Source organism: Lepus europaeus, chromosome 4 (assembly GCF_033115175.1).
Source record: "Lepus europaeus isolate LE1 chromosome 4, mLepTim1.pri, whole genome shotgun sequence".
NCBI classification, from domain to species: Eukaryota; Metazoa; Chordata; class Mammalia; order Lagomorpha; family Leporidae; genus Lepus; species Lepus europaeus.
In genome coordinates this window covers 92,394,271-92,414,232 of record NC_084830.1, presented here as the reverse complement: position 1 = coordinate 92,414,232, position 19,962 = coordinate 92,394,271, and the positions used below count along the sequence as shown (strand labels likewise).

The 19,962-nt window shown below is 40.9% G+C and overlaps 1 protein-coding gene across 1 annotated transcript in view; it reads right to left on the bottom strand.

Moving 5' to 3' along the window:
* Positions 1 to 786: 786 nt before the first annotated feature.
* ST18 (ST18 C2H2C-type zinc finger transcription factor) overlaps positions 787 to 19,962 on the bottom strand; it is a 121,548-nt gene continuing 102,372 nt past the window's right edge. Inside the window, exons 24-26 of the mRNA XM_062189892.1 lie at positions 6,523 to 6,626; positions 4,256 to 4,399; positions 787 to 927 (exon numbers count right to left, since the gene is read on the bottom strand). Coding sequence (XP_062045876.1) covers positions 787 to 927; positions 4,256 to 4,399; positions 6,523 to 6,626 — 389 coding nt within the window. The remainder of the gene's footprint in view (positions 928 to 4,255; positions 4,400 to 6,522; positions 6,627 to 19,962) is intronic.

The following is a 19,962-nucleotide window of genomic DNA, read 5'->3' as shown; positions in this document are numbered from 1 at the left end:
TTCTTTAAAACATTTAAAATAAATAATTCATATTAACTAAAACCATACAGCCAAGTCGAATACTTTGCTGATTGCTATATTTAATTATTGCTAACAAATTCTGAGCAGGCTGTTTTCCAGCATCCTGTGCTTGTGTGAGTGCAGATAGCCCACAAGTGGGCGCCATTTATCTTCTTATTCTTTCCACGCAACTCACCTTACCGCAAACTCATAAATACAAAAACTAGGGGAAGGTTGGGGGGCGGGCAGCAGGGGAAGAACTGTGCAATAGAAATCGAACTCGGCCATAGTGCAGTCCTTAGACAAGGATTTTCTTTCACACCTTGTTGTTTTCTCATTTAAACCCAGCGAGATAGGTGATTTGAGAATAGCATTTCTATGTAAATCCTATTGGAAAATAAATTAATAAACACACTTGTAAAAATATGGCAGACTTCAAAATGCAGTTAAAAGATAAAAAACTCTTTGATTAGTAATAAATAAAATATAAAAATGTCACATTTATTTTACATATACTTTATAAAAGAAAGAGTGCAATGAAGAAATAAAAGAAAAACATATGAAAATAAATAAGATCTAAGAATTGACTGCATTGCTTTTAATCCAAAGAGTCTATCATAGTTTTCCTTTCTTTTTTCATGTCAGCTGGGGAAAAAAAATTAGTGCAATGTTGCAGTTGTAAATGCAGTAGGGCAAGCTCCATGCCTTAGCAGTACACAGACCCCGGACAGATCCATCTGAAGTTACTGCTGTTGGTGACTCCTGTGGCCAGGCAGCGCTGTGATCCTACACATGGATGCCCTTCACTGCCTGTTTGATACTCTCCAGTAGAGCTTTGCATTCCGGGGAATAGTCCCGTTCCAGATTGCTGTACATGTCTGTGAGTGTATTTACATATGCTTCGAAATTCTGCTCACTGATAGGTCCCTAAATGGAGACAAAACACATTGAGCCAATCACAAGAGTTCAGGCTGAGGCAAAAGAAGGGCCACGCAACACCCAGGAATTTTGAGAGCCCAGGAGTGAGGGAGGAAAGGCATGGATCCATGTGACCGCCAGTTGAGAGGACAGAGAAGGACTATGTGTTGAGATTCACCTGTTCTCGATGAACCTTGATTGTACAGTATTGGAACTCAGTTTGGAACCATGTAAAACATGTATCTAGCTGCTGAGCTGGAATCCTTAAACCTGTGTTCCTTCCTTTGGGAGGCAGTCTCAGCCACAATTGCATGTGCTCAGCCCAGAAAAGCTCTCTTGGTTGAGGAGGGTGAAAGTAGGAGAGGCTGGGGAGGAAGGTTGGTTCCTTTACAGCACTGTGCTGGAATTTAAGAAATGTGAGGTTCCAGAAGGTTGTCACTATCCAGTTTTGGTGGAAACTTTTCCTCCTCCATCCTCAGACACCTTTTGTTGATTTTTCCCTGTGGCATTTTTATATACTTTTCAAATTCTCTATCTGCCTTCAATAGACTAGCAACTCCATAGTCAAGGCTTGTTCATCTATCATCCTTTTGGTATCTGCCTTGTCTAATGTGATGCTCTGCAGAGTGCCCACTGGGAGACAAACGACACACAGGGCATGCTACTCCACCATCGCTGGGGCCTCCATGTCCTCATCATTTTGAAAACACAAGGGGCTTGGAAGAAAGGATTTTAAGAGGTCTAAATAGGGGTCCATACTGTGGTGCAGCAGGTTAAGCTGTTGCTTAATGCAGGCATCCCATAGGAGCATTGGTTCAAAACCTGGTTACTCTACTTCTAATTCAGCTCCCTTCCTACGTGTCTTGGAAAGCAGTGGAAGATGGTCCGAGTACTTGGGACCCTGCCACCCACATGAGAGACCAGGATGGAGTTCCAGGCTCCTGACTTCAGCCTGGCCCAGACCTAAATATTACAGCCATTTGGGGGAGTGAACCAGCATACAGAAGACCTCTCTCTCTTTCTCTGTAATTCTGCATTTCAAATAATTAAAAATGAAATCTTAAAAAAGTCTAACCACTATAGATATTTAGTATATTATTGTTATTGCCACTATTTAGATAGTTAACTTTCTTAATGTGAAGATTGGTTGAGCTGAGTGAAGTACTGACCTAAATTATTAGTATTGGTCAATTATGAATTGTTGTTCCTTTTTAGTTTCTGCCTTTGCTGTACCAAGTATTTCTTGGAGAACAGTGTAAGTGGATGAGAGCTCCAGTTGTAGAGTGGATAAAGGCACCACCAGAAAACCAGTCCATTTAACTCTTGGTAGCTTTAAAGCCTTAATCAAACAATGGAATCATGGGACAGGCGCCGTGGCTCACTTTAATCCTCTGCCTGCGGCGCCAGCATCCCATATGGGTGCCGGGTTCTAGTCCCGGTTGCTCCTCTTCCAGTCCAACTCTCAGCTGTGGCCTGAGAAGGCAGTGGAGGATGGCCCAAGTGCTTGGGCCCTGCACCTGAATTGAAGACCAGGAGGAGGCACCTGGCTCCTGGCTTCGGATCAGTGCAGCACCGGCCATAACGGTCATTTGGGGAGTGAACCAATGGAAGGAAAACCTTTCTCTCAGTCTCTCTCTCTCACTGTCTGTAACTCTACCTGTCAAAAGAAAAAAAAAAAAATGGAATCCTTCTGAGCCTTGATTTCTTCAACTACAGAATGGGAATATCAAAAGCTCACTTGATGATCTTGTGAACATTACACATGATCAACCATACACATCACCCCTAGAGTGTCTTGGATGCGATTGGCACAAGGCACAGGGTGTCTTTTTTAATGGCCCTGGCAAGGAGGAAAATATTAAGGAAAACACATTTGTCACACAAATGGTCATAAATAATATTATAACATCACTCAATTATTACTTTAATACTAGTCATAAATAAATAATAAATTCTTTTCCATTGTGCTCATTATTACATTATTGATATTTGGGGGAGCTCAAGAAGCACATTTAGAATTAGTTAAGATGAAGGCTCCATGCTGAGAAGGTGGATAAATTGAGGGATTTTCTGCTTTAAGAAAAACCAATTATATTTACTCATCATGCTGCTGCTTCATTAAACCATTTCATAGGTAAATGGGGCTACTTCAGAAAAGTTGTTCTAAGAAAGTAATCTCTGGGGGCTGGCACTGTGGCACAGCAGGTAAAGCTGCCTCCTACGGAACTGGCATCCCATATGGGCTCTGATTCGAGTTCCGGCTTCTCCGCTTCCAATCCAACTGGATGCTAATGTGCCTAGGAAAGCAGTGGAGGATGGTTCAAGTCCTTGGGCTCCTGCACCCATGTGGGAGACCCGAAAGAAACTTCTGGCTCCTGGCTTTGGGCTGGCCCAGCCCTGGCTGTTGTGGCCATTCGGAGAGTGAACCAGCAGATGGAAGTTTGATCTCTCTGTCTCTCTCTCTCTGTCTCTCTGTCTCTCTCTCCCCCTCACTCCCTTTCTGTCTGTCTGTCTATCTCTCTCTCTCTCCCTCACTCCCTCTCTCTCTCTCCCTCTTTCTCTCTCTCTAACTCTGCCTTTCAAATAAGTAAATAAATCTTAAGTGGGTTCTGAAAACATTAAAAGCATTTAACAGTATAACCCTTCCTCCAAAGACTTATATTTATGAAAAGGAGGAGACAAATTTTCTATGTATTCTAAGTAGTTGAATACCTAAAATACAGGTTTAGATTCCAGAAATAAGGGTGTCTAGCTCACTTTCACAGTTTTTACTCTGTAAGGGAAGAACTAAAGTAGGAAAAAAACACCACATCTACTGGGGTTACTGAGTAGAGTGGGTGATGCTAATGATTGGCAATACCTTCCCCTTGTAAATATATTTTCAGTTAAGAAGGTCTGGAATCCAAATTTCATATTACTTTATAAAGCAAACTTCATATTAAACGATATCTTGAAGTGATCCTGGTCTTTAGGTCTTTACAAAAAAAAGCCTGACCTTCATCTAATTTAAACATACAAGGGTATTTCCAAAAGTTCACAGGAAAAATGGAATTAAAGACAAGTTTATGTTGGTCCAAAAGTATTTGAAATTCATGCATTATTTTTTTTTCATAGTATGCATTTCCCATGAACTTCTGGAGGATCCCTTATCTGCATCTACTATGTTAATAGTGAAGGAGGTGATTGTTAAGTGAGAACATGATGAAACTGTGGTAACTCTGACTGCTGACAAATCTCCTCAAAGTTATGTATGTCTAACTGGCAGCCTTGTGGGTAACTACATGATGAAGTTGAAGACACTTGTCAAAGAACCACAGAATTTTGATCTCAGACTTACCATTTGTGGAAGCTGGATGTCAGCGAGGCTTGAAATGAGAGCTTGGCTCAGCCCTGCTAGCTCCTTCAGCAGGCTCTCATTGTTCTGTTCTATGAGTTTGTTCTCCTCCTCTATTGTCTTTAAATTGCTCTCCATGGATGTGATCTACAATGGAAATAATGTGGGAATATGAGTAGAGCTTGGGAAGTGCACAAAAGCCTTCCTTTTGGAGGAAAATGCATTAGTTGAATATAAATGCCAAGGATGCACGGTTACAACTTCTCTGCGTGAAAGTGCGCCCCCTTTTATGGCTTTAAGTGTTCGAACACATTCCCATATTTATAACTTCAGTCCAGACTTCTCCAATTGCACACTCAACTCCTCCCATGGGGCTGTATAACAGGTATCTTAAGCCCATTGTGCCCAGAAGTAAACCTTTGCTGTCCCCCCAAACCTGTTCTACCCATAGTTGTCCCATTTCCAGCCATGGCAACTTGTGTGTCACTCAGATTTTGGGGCATCATTGTAGTGCTTTTTCTCTCAGACCTCAAATCCACTGGGCACTTCCATCAGAATATACAGGATAGGATTATTTGTGCCACCTGGGCCCAGACACCATGGTGGTTGTATCACCACTGTGTGGGTGGTTCTGTTTCTGCCTTGGCTACACATACAGTCTCTTCTCGATCCTTCCTCAACAGACTCCAGAACAAATCCCTTATAAGTCATCGTGTTATCCATTAGCTCAAACCCACCAATGATTCTGAATTCACTCACAAAAAAATCCCCATGTTCTTTAAAATGGCCTAAGAGAGACCGCGCATGTGAACAAGGGATCGGCCTTGTGTCCCCACTGGGGTTCTCCTGCCATGACCTGCTTCCTGCTCAACCCACTCACCAGCAGACTCACTCCCTCTTTGCTGTTTCTCACATCTCAGGGCCTGAATGAAATTCAGGACTTTGGAACTTGCTGGTTTTTGTGCCTGAATCACTTTTCCCCTACACGTGTCTGGTTAATTCCTTCCTCCTCAACTGTTTGCTGAGGCTTTGCCTTTTTCCTGGGGCCCATCTGTCCTACTTAGAACTGAAATCCAGCCTCTCATCTACCCTCCCCCCCTTCTAGCAAACAGCAAAATCTATCATGAGTGAGGTTTGGCTCATTGTTTCCTTCCCAGTTCTAGAATTTAAGCTCCATGAGGACAGAGCCCCCTGGTGTTCTTTGCTGATGGTTCTCAAGAAAAATTCCTGTGAATTCCAAACCAAACCATCAAGTTCTTTTTGTGGGTTCACTGACCATCAATGAGAGACTGTGCAAATGGTCATGCATTTTGGATGCCTTAAAATGATTGTCTGCATCTGCTGTGTGCCAAGTCTGGCAAGACTCAGTAACCACTGTGGTATAAAAACCCTGCACTCAAGATGGGAGAGCAGAGCAGGGGAAAGATCCTGAAAAAATGGGATGGCAGAGGGAGTGGGAGACGGGATGGTTGTGGGTGGGAGGGAGGTTATGGGGGGAAAAGCTGCTATAATTCAAAAGTTGTACTTCGGAAATTTATTTTATTAAATTAAAGTTGAAAAGAAAAAAATAAAAATATATATACCCCCTAAAAATTATCCTTTGTCTCATTTGTTTTCTTCTGTGTTTTTGCAATAGTTATTATTAGCGATCGAAAACTCTTGGACAAAACTTTCAACTTCCATTTGGATAAATTCAATCAGGAGATGGGGCAGACATTACAAAGGAAAAGGCAGGATTAAGAAATTGCTTGGATATTGGGGGTAAAGAATTCGTTCAAGAAAATATCCAGTAAGATCTGTCTCTGACAAATACGGACACATTCAAAGGTGGACTCAAGTTTAGAGGTAGCAATGTTTTACTTGAAATTTTTAAAATAAGATAAAAGCTTCTCATTATGAATTTTTCTAAAACCCTGCATGTTCCACAGGACTCCTTAATTGTAGGATAATCTGCTCTATTTGCTTATAGAACTTTTGAAGCAATTGGGGCAAACATGAGTAACTCTGCATACACTGATGACCCAGGAAGATCCACCCATTTTAGTTTACAATTATTCTGTAATCAGTGTATTCCCTGTAAGGTATCATTATATTTTCAGAGGCAAAACTTTAAAATATTATTATTTTTTAAGGAAAAAAATTTCCATTTATAATAGTATCTAAAAATAAATTACCTAGGAATAAGTCTAACAAAGGAAATAAAAGGTGCACATATGGAAAATTGTAGAACACAAAATCATTGCTATCATAAGATGATTACTTCACTTTACCTGGGTCTGAAGTTTCATCATATCTGCTTCAATTTTAAGGTTGGATTCATTCAGTTCCTTGATTTCTTCGTCCAAATGCCGAATTTCTTCATCACTCTCTATACCTAAAAGAAGAGTCAGGCTGTCTTAGTTCAACCTGAAAATATAAAGACTGGGACAATGATGAGTTCTTTAATGTTTAATTTGTGCTTTGTTGGTTGAAAATGAGACTTTAATTGGAAATACTTTTACCCGAAAAACTTAAATCCAGATTCTGGAAAAGAGGGAGGAGGAGTTAAGGAATGTAATTCCTTTGTAGGAAAGGAAAGAGAGGAGTAGAACAGCATCACAGGTTCCTGTGGCTCAGCTCTATTCCAGGAGCACTGATGATCTCCTCACTCAGAATTTCTGATTCCCACAGCACAGCACCATGGGGCACAGCCCACTGCTCCTTTTTCACACACATAAAGACAGTGAGCATCAGAGAGGTTAAATGCAGCCTCAGGAACCACTGACAGAAGCTAAATGACCTGCCTAAATTCATAATCAGAGACAGAGCTGGAGTTAAACTCAGATGCACATGCATTCTCTTGTCCACACATTTCCAGGACAGTCAGGAAATGAATTATGCTAAGTAACTGAGTATCTTGGAGCTAGACCTTATCACCTACTCTGGACGCAGAGCTAGGGTTGCTGGTAATGAGTTAGTGTGCAGGGTCGCACAGCCAGGTTCTCTATGTTGACTTGTGTGAGAAACACACATGATTTAGTGAATGACTATTTACTTTGGAGACTGAATGCTGGCCTTGACTCTTTGTGCTTGAATTTGGACAGCTTGCTGTACAACTTTGTGCTCCAGCTTCCTCTTCTGTAAAGTGGGTATAGTGTCTATGGCATGAGAATGAAGGTAAGAACACAGGAAGTCCTGAACGTATAGTCGGTGCTCAATCTGTGGATGATATTTTCCCATAATTATTTTCTAGAGGGAGTATGAGCACATTTTACATATTTAAGCTGAGAAGGGGCCAGCGCTGTGGTGTACCAGGTTAAGCCACCACCTGGAGTGTTGGCATCCCATATGGGTGCCTATTTGAGTCCCAGCTGCTCCACTTCTGATCCAGCTCTCTGCTGTGGCCTGAGAAAGCAGAAGAAGATGGCCCAAGTGCTTGAGCCCCTGCACCTGTATCAGAGACCTGGAAGAAGCTTCGGATCAGCACAGCTCTGGCCATTTCGACTATGTGGAGAGTGAACCAATGGATGGAAGACTTTCTCTCTCTCTCTCTCTCTCTCTCTCTCTGCCTCTCCTTCTCTGTGTAACTGACTTTCAAATAAATAAATAAATCTTTAAAAAAAAAAGAAGCTGAGAAAGTTAACATTAAGGATGGCAGAAGCAGGATGGGTAGGTAATCTGTCTGAGACAGTGTGGACAATGAAGAGGCATAAATGTAACCTTCTGCATTTGGATTTAATAAGATCAACTTCGCGGAAGCAGGGGAGGAGGTCTGACCTGAAAATTTGTTTCAAAGATGTCTAGGCTCCTCTGCTTTCTGAGGGTCACTGCTTTGGAAAACAGTTCAATATCTACTGCTGTGGTTTGAGCATGTCCCCCTCAAGTAATCCCCAAGGACATTTGTAGAAGTATTTACATGTGGGGCCTCTGGAGGTAATTAGGATGGGATGAGATCATAAGGGCGGGGTCCTGTGGTGGTGAGAGTGGCTCTAGGAGAAGAGAAAGGCCTGAGCTAGCACACTTGCCCTGTCTCTCTAAGTGATCCCTTTGCCTTGTTATGAGGCAGGAAGAAGACCCTTACAAGGTGCTGAGCTCTGCCCTCTTGGACTTCCCAGCTTCCAGGACCATGAGCCAAATAGACTTCTATTCTTTATAAACTACCTAGCCTTAGGCATTTTGTTATGGCAACAGAAACTGGATAGGACATTTATGGCAGGTGAACATTCACATTCTCTATGATCCAGCAACTCCACTGCTAGGGACACACTTAAGAAAATTGACTGCACATGTACTACCGGAGATATATGCAAGATGTCACAAAAGCAACCTGGAAATGAGTCCTAAAACATGGAAGACTCTAAGTGAGCCCTGAAAGTTTAGGCCTAGCGTAATAAAGCAGGTGGCATTTTTGTAGGTACTCATTACTTTAGCAAAAGTAACTACCTACTCAAGTCACTCATGGACAAATGAAGACAGTGTGTCAGAGACTGATCCAGTCCTAGGCTCTGAGATTCCATTAAAAACGGAAAGCAAATCAACAGCTAAGATGTAGCTATTTCAGTGGCTAGATCACTTTGAATATGAGTCAGCAGTCTGATTCAGCTGCTAAAAATACAACAAACAGTTACCCAGGACCACACTAGTGGACTGGTATACATGGGACATAAACCTTACTTTGACCTGGTTGGTTGTATCTGGAGAACTATATTACATTTTAAGCACCATCATTAACTGGCCGGTGAATTAGTCAAAGAATTGTCTAGAGAATTAAAGAGCTAAGGGAAGAAAGGACTGAAATATTTAGATTCTACATGAAGCAAGTAAGTGGAGTGCTATTAGCATGTGAATTTTTCTGACTTAAGAAAATTTCTATTGCTATATTTCTTTGACATATTTTTTTCCTTTCCATCTTTTAAAGTAATATTCCACCTGAGGCAATAGTATTTCTTATTTTTATTTTTATTTTTTTATTTTATTATTTTTTTGACAGGCAGAGTGGATAGTAAGAGAGAGAGAGACAGAGAGAAAGGTCTTCCTTTTTGCCGTTGGTTCACCCTCCAATGGCCGCTGCGGCTGGCGCATCACGCTGATCCGAAGCCAGGAGCCAGGTGCTTCTCCTGGTCTCCCATGTGGGTGCAAGGCCCAAGCACTTGGGCCATCCTCCACTGCTTTCCCGGGCCATAGCAGAGAGGTGGCCTGGAAGAGGGGCAACCGGGACAGAATCCAGCGCCCCAACCGGGACTAGAACCTGGTGTGCCGGCGCCTCAAGGTGGAGGATTAGCCTGTTGAGCCATGGCGCTGGCCGGCAATAGTATTTCTTACACAGCATCTGGAGAGGCAGACGAGAAGCAATATGAACTACAAAGAGGTCTCAGGGAAACAAGCAGGGTGCAGTGAGGACCCTCACTGCAAAAGGCTCACTTCTTCTGAGTCTTTGCAGAAGAGAAAGAGACAAGGAGAATCCAGGGGCTGAGCTGTGCCTTTCAGGAAGCAGAAGGCAGCCATGCATGGTGGGAAGGAAGTGGATGCTCCAAGGTGAGTGATGGGAAGCAAGTCATGGGGCCTCGCGGGGAGCTTGGGCTTACTCCAAGTACACCAGGAGCCAGTGGAGGGTTTTAAGTACAGGAGTTAGTGTGAGCTGGCTGACTTCTACAAAATGTGACTTGAACTTTGAGTGGAGAATGCACTGAAGGAGAGGCAGGTGGGTGACTGTGGTTTTGCTCTGTGATGGGGAAGATGGGGGCAGTTCTTGCAGAAGGATAGTTAAAAGTTTGGTTTTGGCTAAGTTAAGGGTACTTGTGACACCTGGGCTCTTGGTACTGGGATTTACTTAGGATTAGGTTTTCCTGATGCCCAATGTCAGTGAAGACATGCAAGCCTCTTAGTGAAGACAGGACCAGTTGGAAGATGCTCGGTATCAACAGGGGACTGGAGTTAATGGGGATGCTTTGACCACCAGATGGGAACCTCAAAAACAAACATTGTCATCTCATCTAATACACAATAGACTCTCCACGAATTCTCATGAAATTAATACATGAGTGAACTAATGGTTTCTGGGATTTGGGGAGATATTTTAGTCACAGGGTCATGTTTAGTAAACTTGTTTTTTCATGTGTGTGATTTTCTCTGTTGACACATTACCGTATCTGAGACATGCAGCAGCCAGTCTCCTCCCTCAACACATGACCTCTAAGAGCCTTCCTTTTCCTCAGTAGAGACTGTACCAGTGAGCCTCTTAAGAAAACCCTGAAGTAGAAGCACTTTTCATTATATGATGGGAAAACCAAGGTACAAAGTAAATGGGAGAGCTGCGATTCCAGCACAGCTTCTCTGGTTCCAGACTGTGTTCTCTTAGACCAGATGGCGGTCCACCCTGTGACCTGCAGTTCACTTTCCACAGTTTCATTCATTCACGGTCAACTGCAGTCCGAAAAATATTAAATGGAAAATTCCAGAAATAATTTAGAAATTGTAAGTAACTTTTATGGCAGCATATTGTTGCCATTGTCTGATTTGGTTATTGTTATTTTTAATCTTTTACTGCACTTAATTTATAAATTACACTTTATCATAGGTATGTTTAGGAAAAATCATGGTATATGATACACAGGTATTATCTCCAGTACAAGGCATCCAGTGGGGACTTGGAACACAACCGTCATGAATAAATGGGGGACTACTCCAATGTCACCTTTACTCACAGACAATCTGTTCTCAGAGTAGCAGTCAAAAGTGCTCATGGATGTTCTTTTACTGACACTCTCATAGCAGGATATGGGACATCTAGGTATTGCTGCGAAGCAAGGAAGCCATATAAACTTTCCACTAAATGCTTTACTTAATTATTCAACAACCCTGCTTTTTTATAGAGTTTATGTAACTCAAAGTGGGAAAATATGCTTTCTTTTCATTCAATTATTCTAATTTTTACTTGATACAAATCTGTTGCTAATTTGCATAATTAGAGATGATATAATTTATACTATATATATTCCATCTAATTATACAAGAGATTATAAACCTGCATATAACAGGGGTTGTGTGCTCAACTTATAGAGGATTTTAAGTTGTTATTTTTAGATATTATACTAATGAAACATATTTGAAGCAAACTGTTATATTTCTTGAATGAAATTCTATTTTTATATTGCATTTACAGACTAAAATTTTACTTCTTTTTTAATTAGAGGAAAACGAATTAGTGTAAAGTTGACTATTTTTGTTTAAAGGAGCAGAAAGGATTAACATCTAGAAATGAGGGGCCAGTATTGTGCAGTGGTCAGCCACTGCTTGTGATGCCAGCATCACATATCAGAATGCAGGTTTGAGTCTGGTTGTTATGCATCCAATCCTGCTACCTGCTAATTAGTCTGGAAAATCAGTGGAAGATGGCCCAAGTGTTTAGGCCCTTGCCTCCCATGTGGGAGACCACGATGGAATTCCTGGCCTCTCACTTCAGCCTGGACTAGGCCCAGCTGTTGTGGCCATATGGGGAATGAACTAGCAGATGGAAGATCTCTCTCTCTTTCCCTTCCTCCTGCAACCCCTTCTTCTCTCCCTCTGTCACTCTGCCTTTTAAATAAATAAGTAAACTTAAAAAAACATAAGGACAGATGTAACAATATCTAGAACACATAGGTTTGCCACATGGGAGGAGCTACATCTACTGAATGTAAGACTCTACACATAGGCCACTCATTGTAGCTTTTACCTTTCTCCATAAAGCACAAAACAACAAGCGTTCTTTCTTACACAAATTAGCTAATTTTATTATCAATGACTAGTAGTGGTCTTTTGAAAAATTAGTGTGGCAATTTAAACATGACAAAGATGGAGAACTGAAGACAAATTCTTCTAAAATCAATGTGCACTGGTCTGTAGGTAACCTTATTCCCCTAAAACATTATCTAATTCAACTAATTGTACGGATGGTTTGTACCTAGTTTAACTTAATACAGTATGCTAAGGTTAAAGTCTTATGCATTATGGGGGGCGGAGCCAAGATGGCGGATAGTGAGGACGTGTGCCTTAGTTTGGGAAAATAAACTTTCATAAAAGTGGAATTACTGTAGCCTCAGGAAAAGACTCAAGAAAAAAACTGCAGAGGAAACGCTTCCGGATCTCGTGGATGAGACACAGAGGACTTACAGGGAACCCACCGCGTGGAAAACCAACCGAGAGGAGCCGAGTGGCAGCAGCGGCGAGAGAGGAGCCAGAGCCTCAGAATCTAGCCAGCGCGGGAACGGAGGAGGAGGGTAAGACAAAGACCTGAGAAGTCCGAGACATTGGGGGGAGGGGGAACAGAGGCCTCTCCCTTCACTCACCAAGCAAAACAAAGAACACTGCGAATTTACATATGTAAAGCTCAGCCAAACTCAGTATCTTTAGCGAAACTGGAGAACACATTGAGGGCTGCATAATCTCTGTGGATGGTCCCAGGGGTAGATCAAACGAATACTCACAAAGGCCAGATTTCAACTACACTCAACCCCACTCCCAACTGAGTCAAAAAAAAAAAAAAAGAGAGAGAGAGAGAGCGAGCCAGCAAGGAGCAAGTGAGTGAGAAATCTGGGAGAGTTGCTCTTTACACAGCCTTAAACCTGAAGAAACAAGCATAGCTCTCTGGCCACACCCATCACAGCCCCTAAGGCTCCAACAAAGCAGACAGCTCACTTAGAGGCATAGTATAACGAGAGAAAAAAACAAAAACAAAAACACCACAAATTATCTCTAACATGCCAAGCAAGAAACATAGAAGCGGAGGTACCAAGGACAGGGAAGGCACTATGACGCCCCCAAGTGAACAAGACACGCCAATGCAAGATTATGAAGATTATGAGATAGAAGAAATGAAAGATACAGATTTCAAAAAATTTATGATAAGAACATTAAGAAGTTCTCAAAAACAAATTCTTGAACTACAGAAATCCTTAATGGACAAGATAGAAAATCTCTCCCGTGAAAATGAAATATTAAGGAGGAATCAAAATGAAATGAAAAAACTAATGGAGCAGGAATTCGCGATACTGACAAAAAACCACAATGAAATGAAGAACACAATAGATCAAATGGCAAACACATTAGAGAGCCTTAAAAACAGAATGGGTGAAGCAGAAGAGAGAATATCGGAATTAGAAGACAGAGAACAGGAAAGGAAACAGTCAAATCAAAGAAAAGAAGAAGAAATCAGAAATCTAAAAAATACTGTCAGGAACCTACAGGATACTATTAAAAAACCTAACATTCGGGTTCTAGGAGTTCCTGAAGGCATGGAAAGGGAGAAAGGATTAGAAGGCCTTTTTAGTGAGATACTAGCAGAAAATTTCCCAAGTTTGGAGAAGGACAGAGACATCCTAGTACAGGAAGCTCAGAGAACCCCTAATAAACATGATCAAAAGAGATCCTCACCACGACACGTCGTAATCAAACTCACCACAGTGAAACACAAAGAAAAGATCCTAAAATGTGCAAGAGAGAAACGCCAGATTACTCTCAGAGGATCTCCAATTAGACTTACAGCTGATTTCTCATCAGAAACCCTACAAGCCAGGAGAGAATGGCGAGATATAGCCCAGGTACTAAGAGAGAAAAACTGCCAGCCCAGAATATTATATCCTGCAAAGCTCTCATTTGTGAATGAAGGTGAAATTAAGACCTTTCACAGCAAACAGAAATTGAAAGAATTTGTCGCCACTCGTCCAGCCCTGCAAAAGATGCTTAAAGATGTGTTACATACAGAAACACAGAAACACGGTCACCAATATGAAAGAAGTTAAAGGAAGGAAACCTCACAGCAAAAGATCACAGGAATCTCAAACCAGATATTAGAAAATATCTTTGGCAAATGGCAGGGCAAAGTTACTCCTTCTCAATAGTCACATTGAATGTTAATGGCTTGAACTGTCCAGTTAAAAGACACCGATTGGCTGACTGGGTTAAGGAACAAAACCCATCCTTTTGCTGCTTACAAGAAACCCATCTATCCAACAATGATCCATACAAGCTGAGAGTGAAAGGCTGGAAAAAGATATACCACGCCAACAGAAATGAAAAGAGAGCGGGCGTAGCCATCTTAATATCGGACAACATAAACTTTACCACAAAAACTGTTAGGAGAGACAAAGAGGGGCACTATATAATGATTAAGGGATCCATTCAACAGGAAGATATAACGATTATCAACATATATGCACCTAATCATAGGGCACCAGCTTATTTAAAAGACTTGTTAAGGGACTTAAAGGGAGACTTAGACCCCAATACAATAGTACTGGGGGACTTCAATACTCCACTCTCAGAGATAGACAGATCAACAGGACAGAAGATCAACAAGGAGACAGTAGATTTAAATGACACTATAGCCCAAATGGATCTAACAGATATCTACAGAACATTTCATCCTACATCTAAGGACTTTACATTCTTCTCAGCAGTACATGGAACCCTCTCTAGGATTGACCACATACTAGGCCATAAAGCAAGTCTCAGCAAATTCAAAAGAATTAGAATCATACCATGCAGCTTCTCAGACCACAAAGGAATGAAATTGGAAATTGGCAACTCAGGAATCCCTAGAGCACGTGCAAACACATGGAGATTGAACAACATGCTCCTGAATGAACAATGGGTCATAGAAGAAATTAAAAGAGAAATCAAAAATTTTCTGGAAGTAAATGAGGATAACAGCACAACATACCAAAACCTATGGGATACAACAAAAGCAGTGTTAAGAGGAAAGTTTATATCAATAGGTGCCTACATCAAGAAATTGGAAAGGCACCAAATAGATGAGCTTTCAAGTCATCTCAAGGATCTAGAAAATCTGCAGCAAGCCAAACCCAAACCCAGTAGGAGAAGAGAAATAATTAAAATCAGAGAAGAAATCAACAGGATTGAATCCAAAAAAACATTACAAAAAATCAGCCAAACGAGGAGCTGGTTTTTTGAAAAAATAAACAAAATTGACACCCCATTGGCCCAACTAACTAAAAAAAGAAGAGAAAAGACCCAAATCAATAGGATCAGAGATGAAATGGGAAACGTAACAACAGACGCCACAGAAATAAAAAGAATCATCAGAAATTACTACAAGGACTTGTATGCCAGCAAACAGGGAAATCTATCAGAAATGGACAGATTCTTGGACACATACAACCTCCCTAAATTGAGCCAGGAAGACATAGAAAACCTAAACAGACCAATAACTGACACAGAAATTGAAACAGTAATAAAGGCCCTCCCAACAAAGAAAAGCCCAGGGCCAGATGGATTCACTGCTGAGTTCTACCAGACATTTAGAGAAGAACTAACTCCAATTCTTCTCAAACTATTCAGAGCAATCGAAAAAGAGGGAATCCTCCCAAATTCTTTCTATGAAGCCACCATCACCTTAATTCCTAAGCCAGAAAGAGACGCAACATTGAAAGAGAATTACAGACCAATATCCCTGATGAACATAGATGCAAAAATACTCAATAAAATTCTGGCCAATAGAATACAACAACACATCAGAAAGATCATCCACCCAGACCAAGTGGGATTCATCCCCGGTATGCAGGGATGGTTCAACATTCGCAAAACAATCAACGTAATACACTACATTAACAGACTGCAGAAGAAAAACCATATGATTCTCTCAATAGACGCAGAGAAAGCATTTGATAAAATACAACACCCTTTCATGATGAAAACTCTAAGCAAACTGGGTATGGAAGGAACATTCCTCAATACAATCAAAGCAATATATGAAAAACCCACGGCCAACATCCTATTGAATGGGGAAAAGTTGGAAGCATTTCCACTGAAATCTGGTACCAGACAGGGATGCCCTCTCTCACCACTGCTATTCAATATAGTTCTGGAAGTTTTGGCCAGAGCTATTAGGCAAGAAAAAGAAATTAAAGGGATACAAATCGGGAAGGACGAACTCAAACTATCCCTCTTTGCAGATGATATGATTCTTTATTTAGGGGACCCAAAGAACTCTACTAAAAGACTGCTGGAACTCATCGAAGAGTTTGGCAAAGTAGCAGGATATAAAATCAATCCACAAAAATCAACAGCCTTTGTATACACAGGCAATGCCACGGCTGAGGAAGAACTTCTAAAATCAATCCCATTCACAATAGCTACAAAAACAATCAAATATCTTGGAATAAACTTAACCAAAGACGTTAAAGATCTCTACGATGAAAACTACAAAACCTTAAAGAAAGAAATAGAAGAGGATACCAAAAAATGGAGAAATCTTCCATGCTCATGGATTGGAAGAATCAATATCATCAAAATGTCTATTCTCCCAAAAGCAATTTATACATTCAATGCAATACCCATTAAGATCCCGAAGACCTTCTTCTCAGACCTAGAAAAAACGATGCTGAAATTCATATGGAGACACAGAAGACCTCGAATAGCCAAAGCAATCCTGTACAACAAAAACAAAGCCGGAGGCATCACAATACCTGATTTCAGGACATACTACAGGGCAGTTGTTATCAAAACAGCATGGTACTGGTACAGAAACAGATGGATAGACCAATGGAACAGAATAGAAACACCAGAAATCAATCCAAACATCTACAGCCAACTTATATTTGACCAAAGATCCAAATCTAATCCCTGGAATAAGGACAGTCTATTCAATAAATGGTGCTGGGAAAATTGGATTTCCACGTGCAGAAGCTTGAAGCAAGACCCATACCTATCACCCTACACAAAAATCCACTCAACATGGATTAAAGACTTAAATCTACGACCCGAAACCATCAAATTATTAGAGAGCATTGGAGAAACCCTGCAAGATATAGGCACAGGCAAAGACTTCCTGGAAAATACTCCAACAGCACAGGCAGTCAAAACCAAAATTAACATTTGGGATTGCATCAAATTGAGAAGTTTCTGTACTTCAAAAGAAACAGTCAGGAAAGTGAAGAGGCAACCAACAGAATGGGAAAAAATATTCGCAAACTATACTACAGATAAAGGATTGATAACCAGAATCTACAAAGAAATCAAGAAAATCCACAACAACAAAACAAACAACCCACTAAAGAGATGGGCCAAGGACCTCAATAGACATTTTTCGAAAGAGGAAATACAAATGGCCAACAGACACATGAAAAAATGTTCAAGATCACTAGCAATCAGAGAAATGCAAATCAAAACCACAATGAGGTTCCACCTCACCCCGGTGAGAATGGCTCACATTCAGAAATCTACCAACAACAGATGCTGGAGAGGATGTGGGGAAAAAGGGACACTAACCCACTGTTGGTGGGAATGCAAACTGGTTAAGCCACTATGGAAGTCTGTCTGGAGATTCCTCAGAAACCTGAACATAACCCTACCATACAACCCAGCCATCCCACTCCTTGGAATTTACCCAAAGGAAATTAATTTGGCTAATAAAAAAGCCATCTGCACATTAATGTTTATTGCAGCTCAATTCACAATAGCTAAGACCTGGAACCAACCCAAATGCCCATCAACAGTAGACTGGATAAAGAAATTATGGGACATGTACTCCATAGAATACTATACAGCAGTAAGAAACAACGAAACCCAGTCATTTGCAACAAGATGGAGCAATCTGGAAAACATCATGCTGAGTGAATTAAGCCAGACCCAAAGAGAAAAATATCATTTGTTTTCCCTGATCGGTGACAACTGAGTGCCAAAGGGGAAACCTGTTAAGTGAAATGGACACTATAAGCAACAATGAACTGATCAGCTCCTGTCCTGACTTTAGATGTACAATGTAATACTTTATCCTTTTTAGTATTTGTTGTTGTTGTTGTTGTTCTAGTACTATTGGTTGAACTCAGTAATTAACACACAATTATTCTTAGGTGTTTAAATTTTAACTGAAAAGTGATCCCTGTTAAATCTAAGAGTGGAAAAAGAGAGGGAGGAGATGAACAATTTGGAACATGCTCAATCGGACTGGCCGCAAATGGTGGAGTTAGAAACGTGCCAGGGGATTCCAACACAATTCCATCAAGATGGCATGTACCAATGCCATCGCACTAGTCCAAGTGACCAATTTCAGCTCACAATTGATAGCTCTGATAGGTCTAAGACTCAAAGAGATCACACAAACAAGACAAGTATCTGCTAATACTAACTGATAGAATCAAAAAGGGAGAGAAAGATCCAACATGGGAAGTGGGATACACAGCAGACTCATAGGATGGCAGATGTCCTAAACAACACTCTGGCCTCAGAATCAGCCCTCAAGGCATTCAGATCTGGCTGAAGAGCCCATGAGAGTATAGCAGGCATGGAAAGCCAAGATATCATGGAAAAAAAAAAAAAAGACCTAAATGAATGATCTCTGTGAGTGAGATCCCAGTGGAAAGAACGGGGCCATCAAAGAAGGAGGTACCCTTCTCCGAAGGGAGGAGAGAACCTCCACTTTGACTATGACCCTATCGGAATAAGATCAAAGTCAGCGAACTCTAAAGGCTTCCATAGCCCTGGCAACTCATGACTAGAGCCTAGGGAGATTACTGACGCCATGAACAGGAGTGTCAAATTGTTAAATCAGCAACAGGAGTCACTGTGTACTTACACCCCATGTGGGATCTGTCCCTAATGTGTCGTCTAAAGCCAAGTGATGCTATGACTGGTACTGAAACGGTATTTTTATACTTTGCGTTTCTGTGTGGGCGCAGACTGATGAGGTCTTTGCTAATTATATACTGAAGTGATCTTCTGTATATAAAGAGAATTGGAAATGAAAAAAAAAAAAAACAACCTGGTGTTAAAATGGAAATGGCATAGAAAATTAATTAATTTGAAAAAAAAAATTATGTAGGATCTCTGTCTTTAATGTGCTGTACATTGCTATTTAATGCTATAATTAGTAATCCAATGGTAGTTTTTTCACCTGATGTTGCTATATGGGCAAAAAGTTGAAATCTTTACCTAATATATACTAAACTGATCTTCTGTATACAAAGAGAATTGAAAATGAATCTTTACATGAATGGAAGGGGAAAGGGAGCGGGAAAGGGGAGGGTAGCGGGCGGGAGGGAAGTTATGGGAGGGGGGAAGCCATTATAACCCATAAGCTATACTTTGGAAATTTATATTCATTAAATAAAAGTTTAATTAAAAAAAAAAAGTCTTATGCATTATATATATATATATATATATTTTTAATATTGCCTTTCATTTTACGACCTCTTGTTTTTCCTTAATGCTGCAGCAGATCCTATCATAATTTATAGGTGTATCTTATTTATTTGAAAGGCATAAGGAGAGAGAGAGAGAAATCCCATCTACTGGTGCTTTCCCCAGATGCCTGCAAAGCACTAGAGCTAGGCGCCCAATCCACGTCTCCCACTTGAGCCAACATTGCTGCCTCTCAGGGACTGTGTAAGCAGGAAACTAGAATCATGATTCACAGCTGGGAGTCAAACCCAGGAACTTCAATGTGGGATACCCGTGTTCTTATTAGTGTCTTAACTGCTAGGCCAAATGCCTACCACCACTTTATGTGTTACTGCAATTTGATTTTGTTTTGCTATGTATAGCTCAAGGAGTGTTGGGTTATACCTGCTTTGAAGAGCATCCAGAAAACAATTATTGTGGCCACACTTTAAAGTCAGGGACCATGGGACAGAATGTGGTTAGAGCAGGGCCTGTATCATGTTAGGTCCTTGCTGACCCTCAACTGCCCATGGACCTGAACTCAAGTGAGTTTCTCTTCATGCACAAGTCATTGT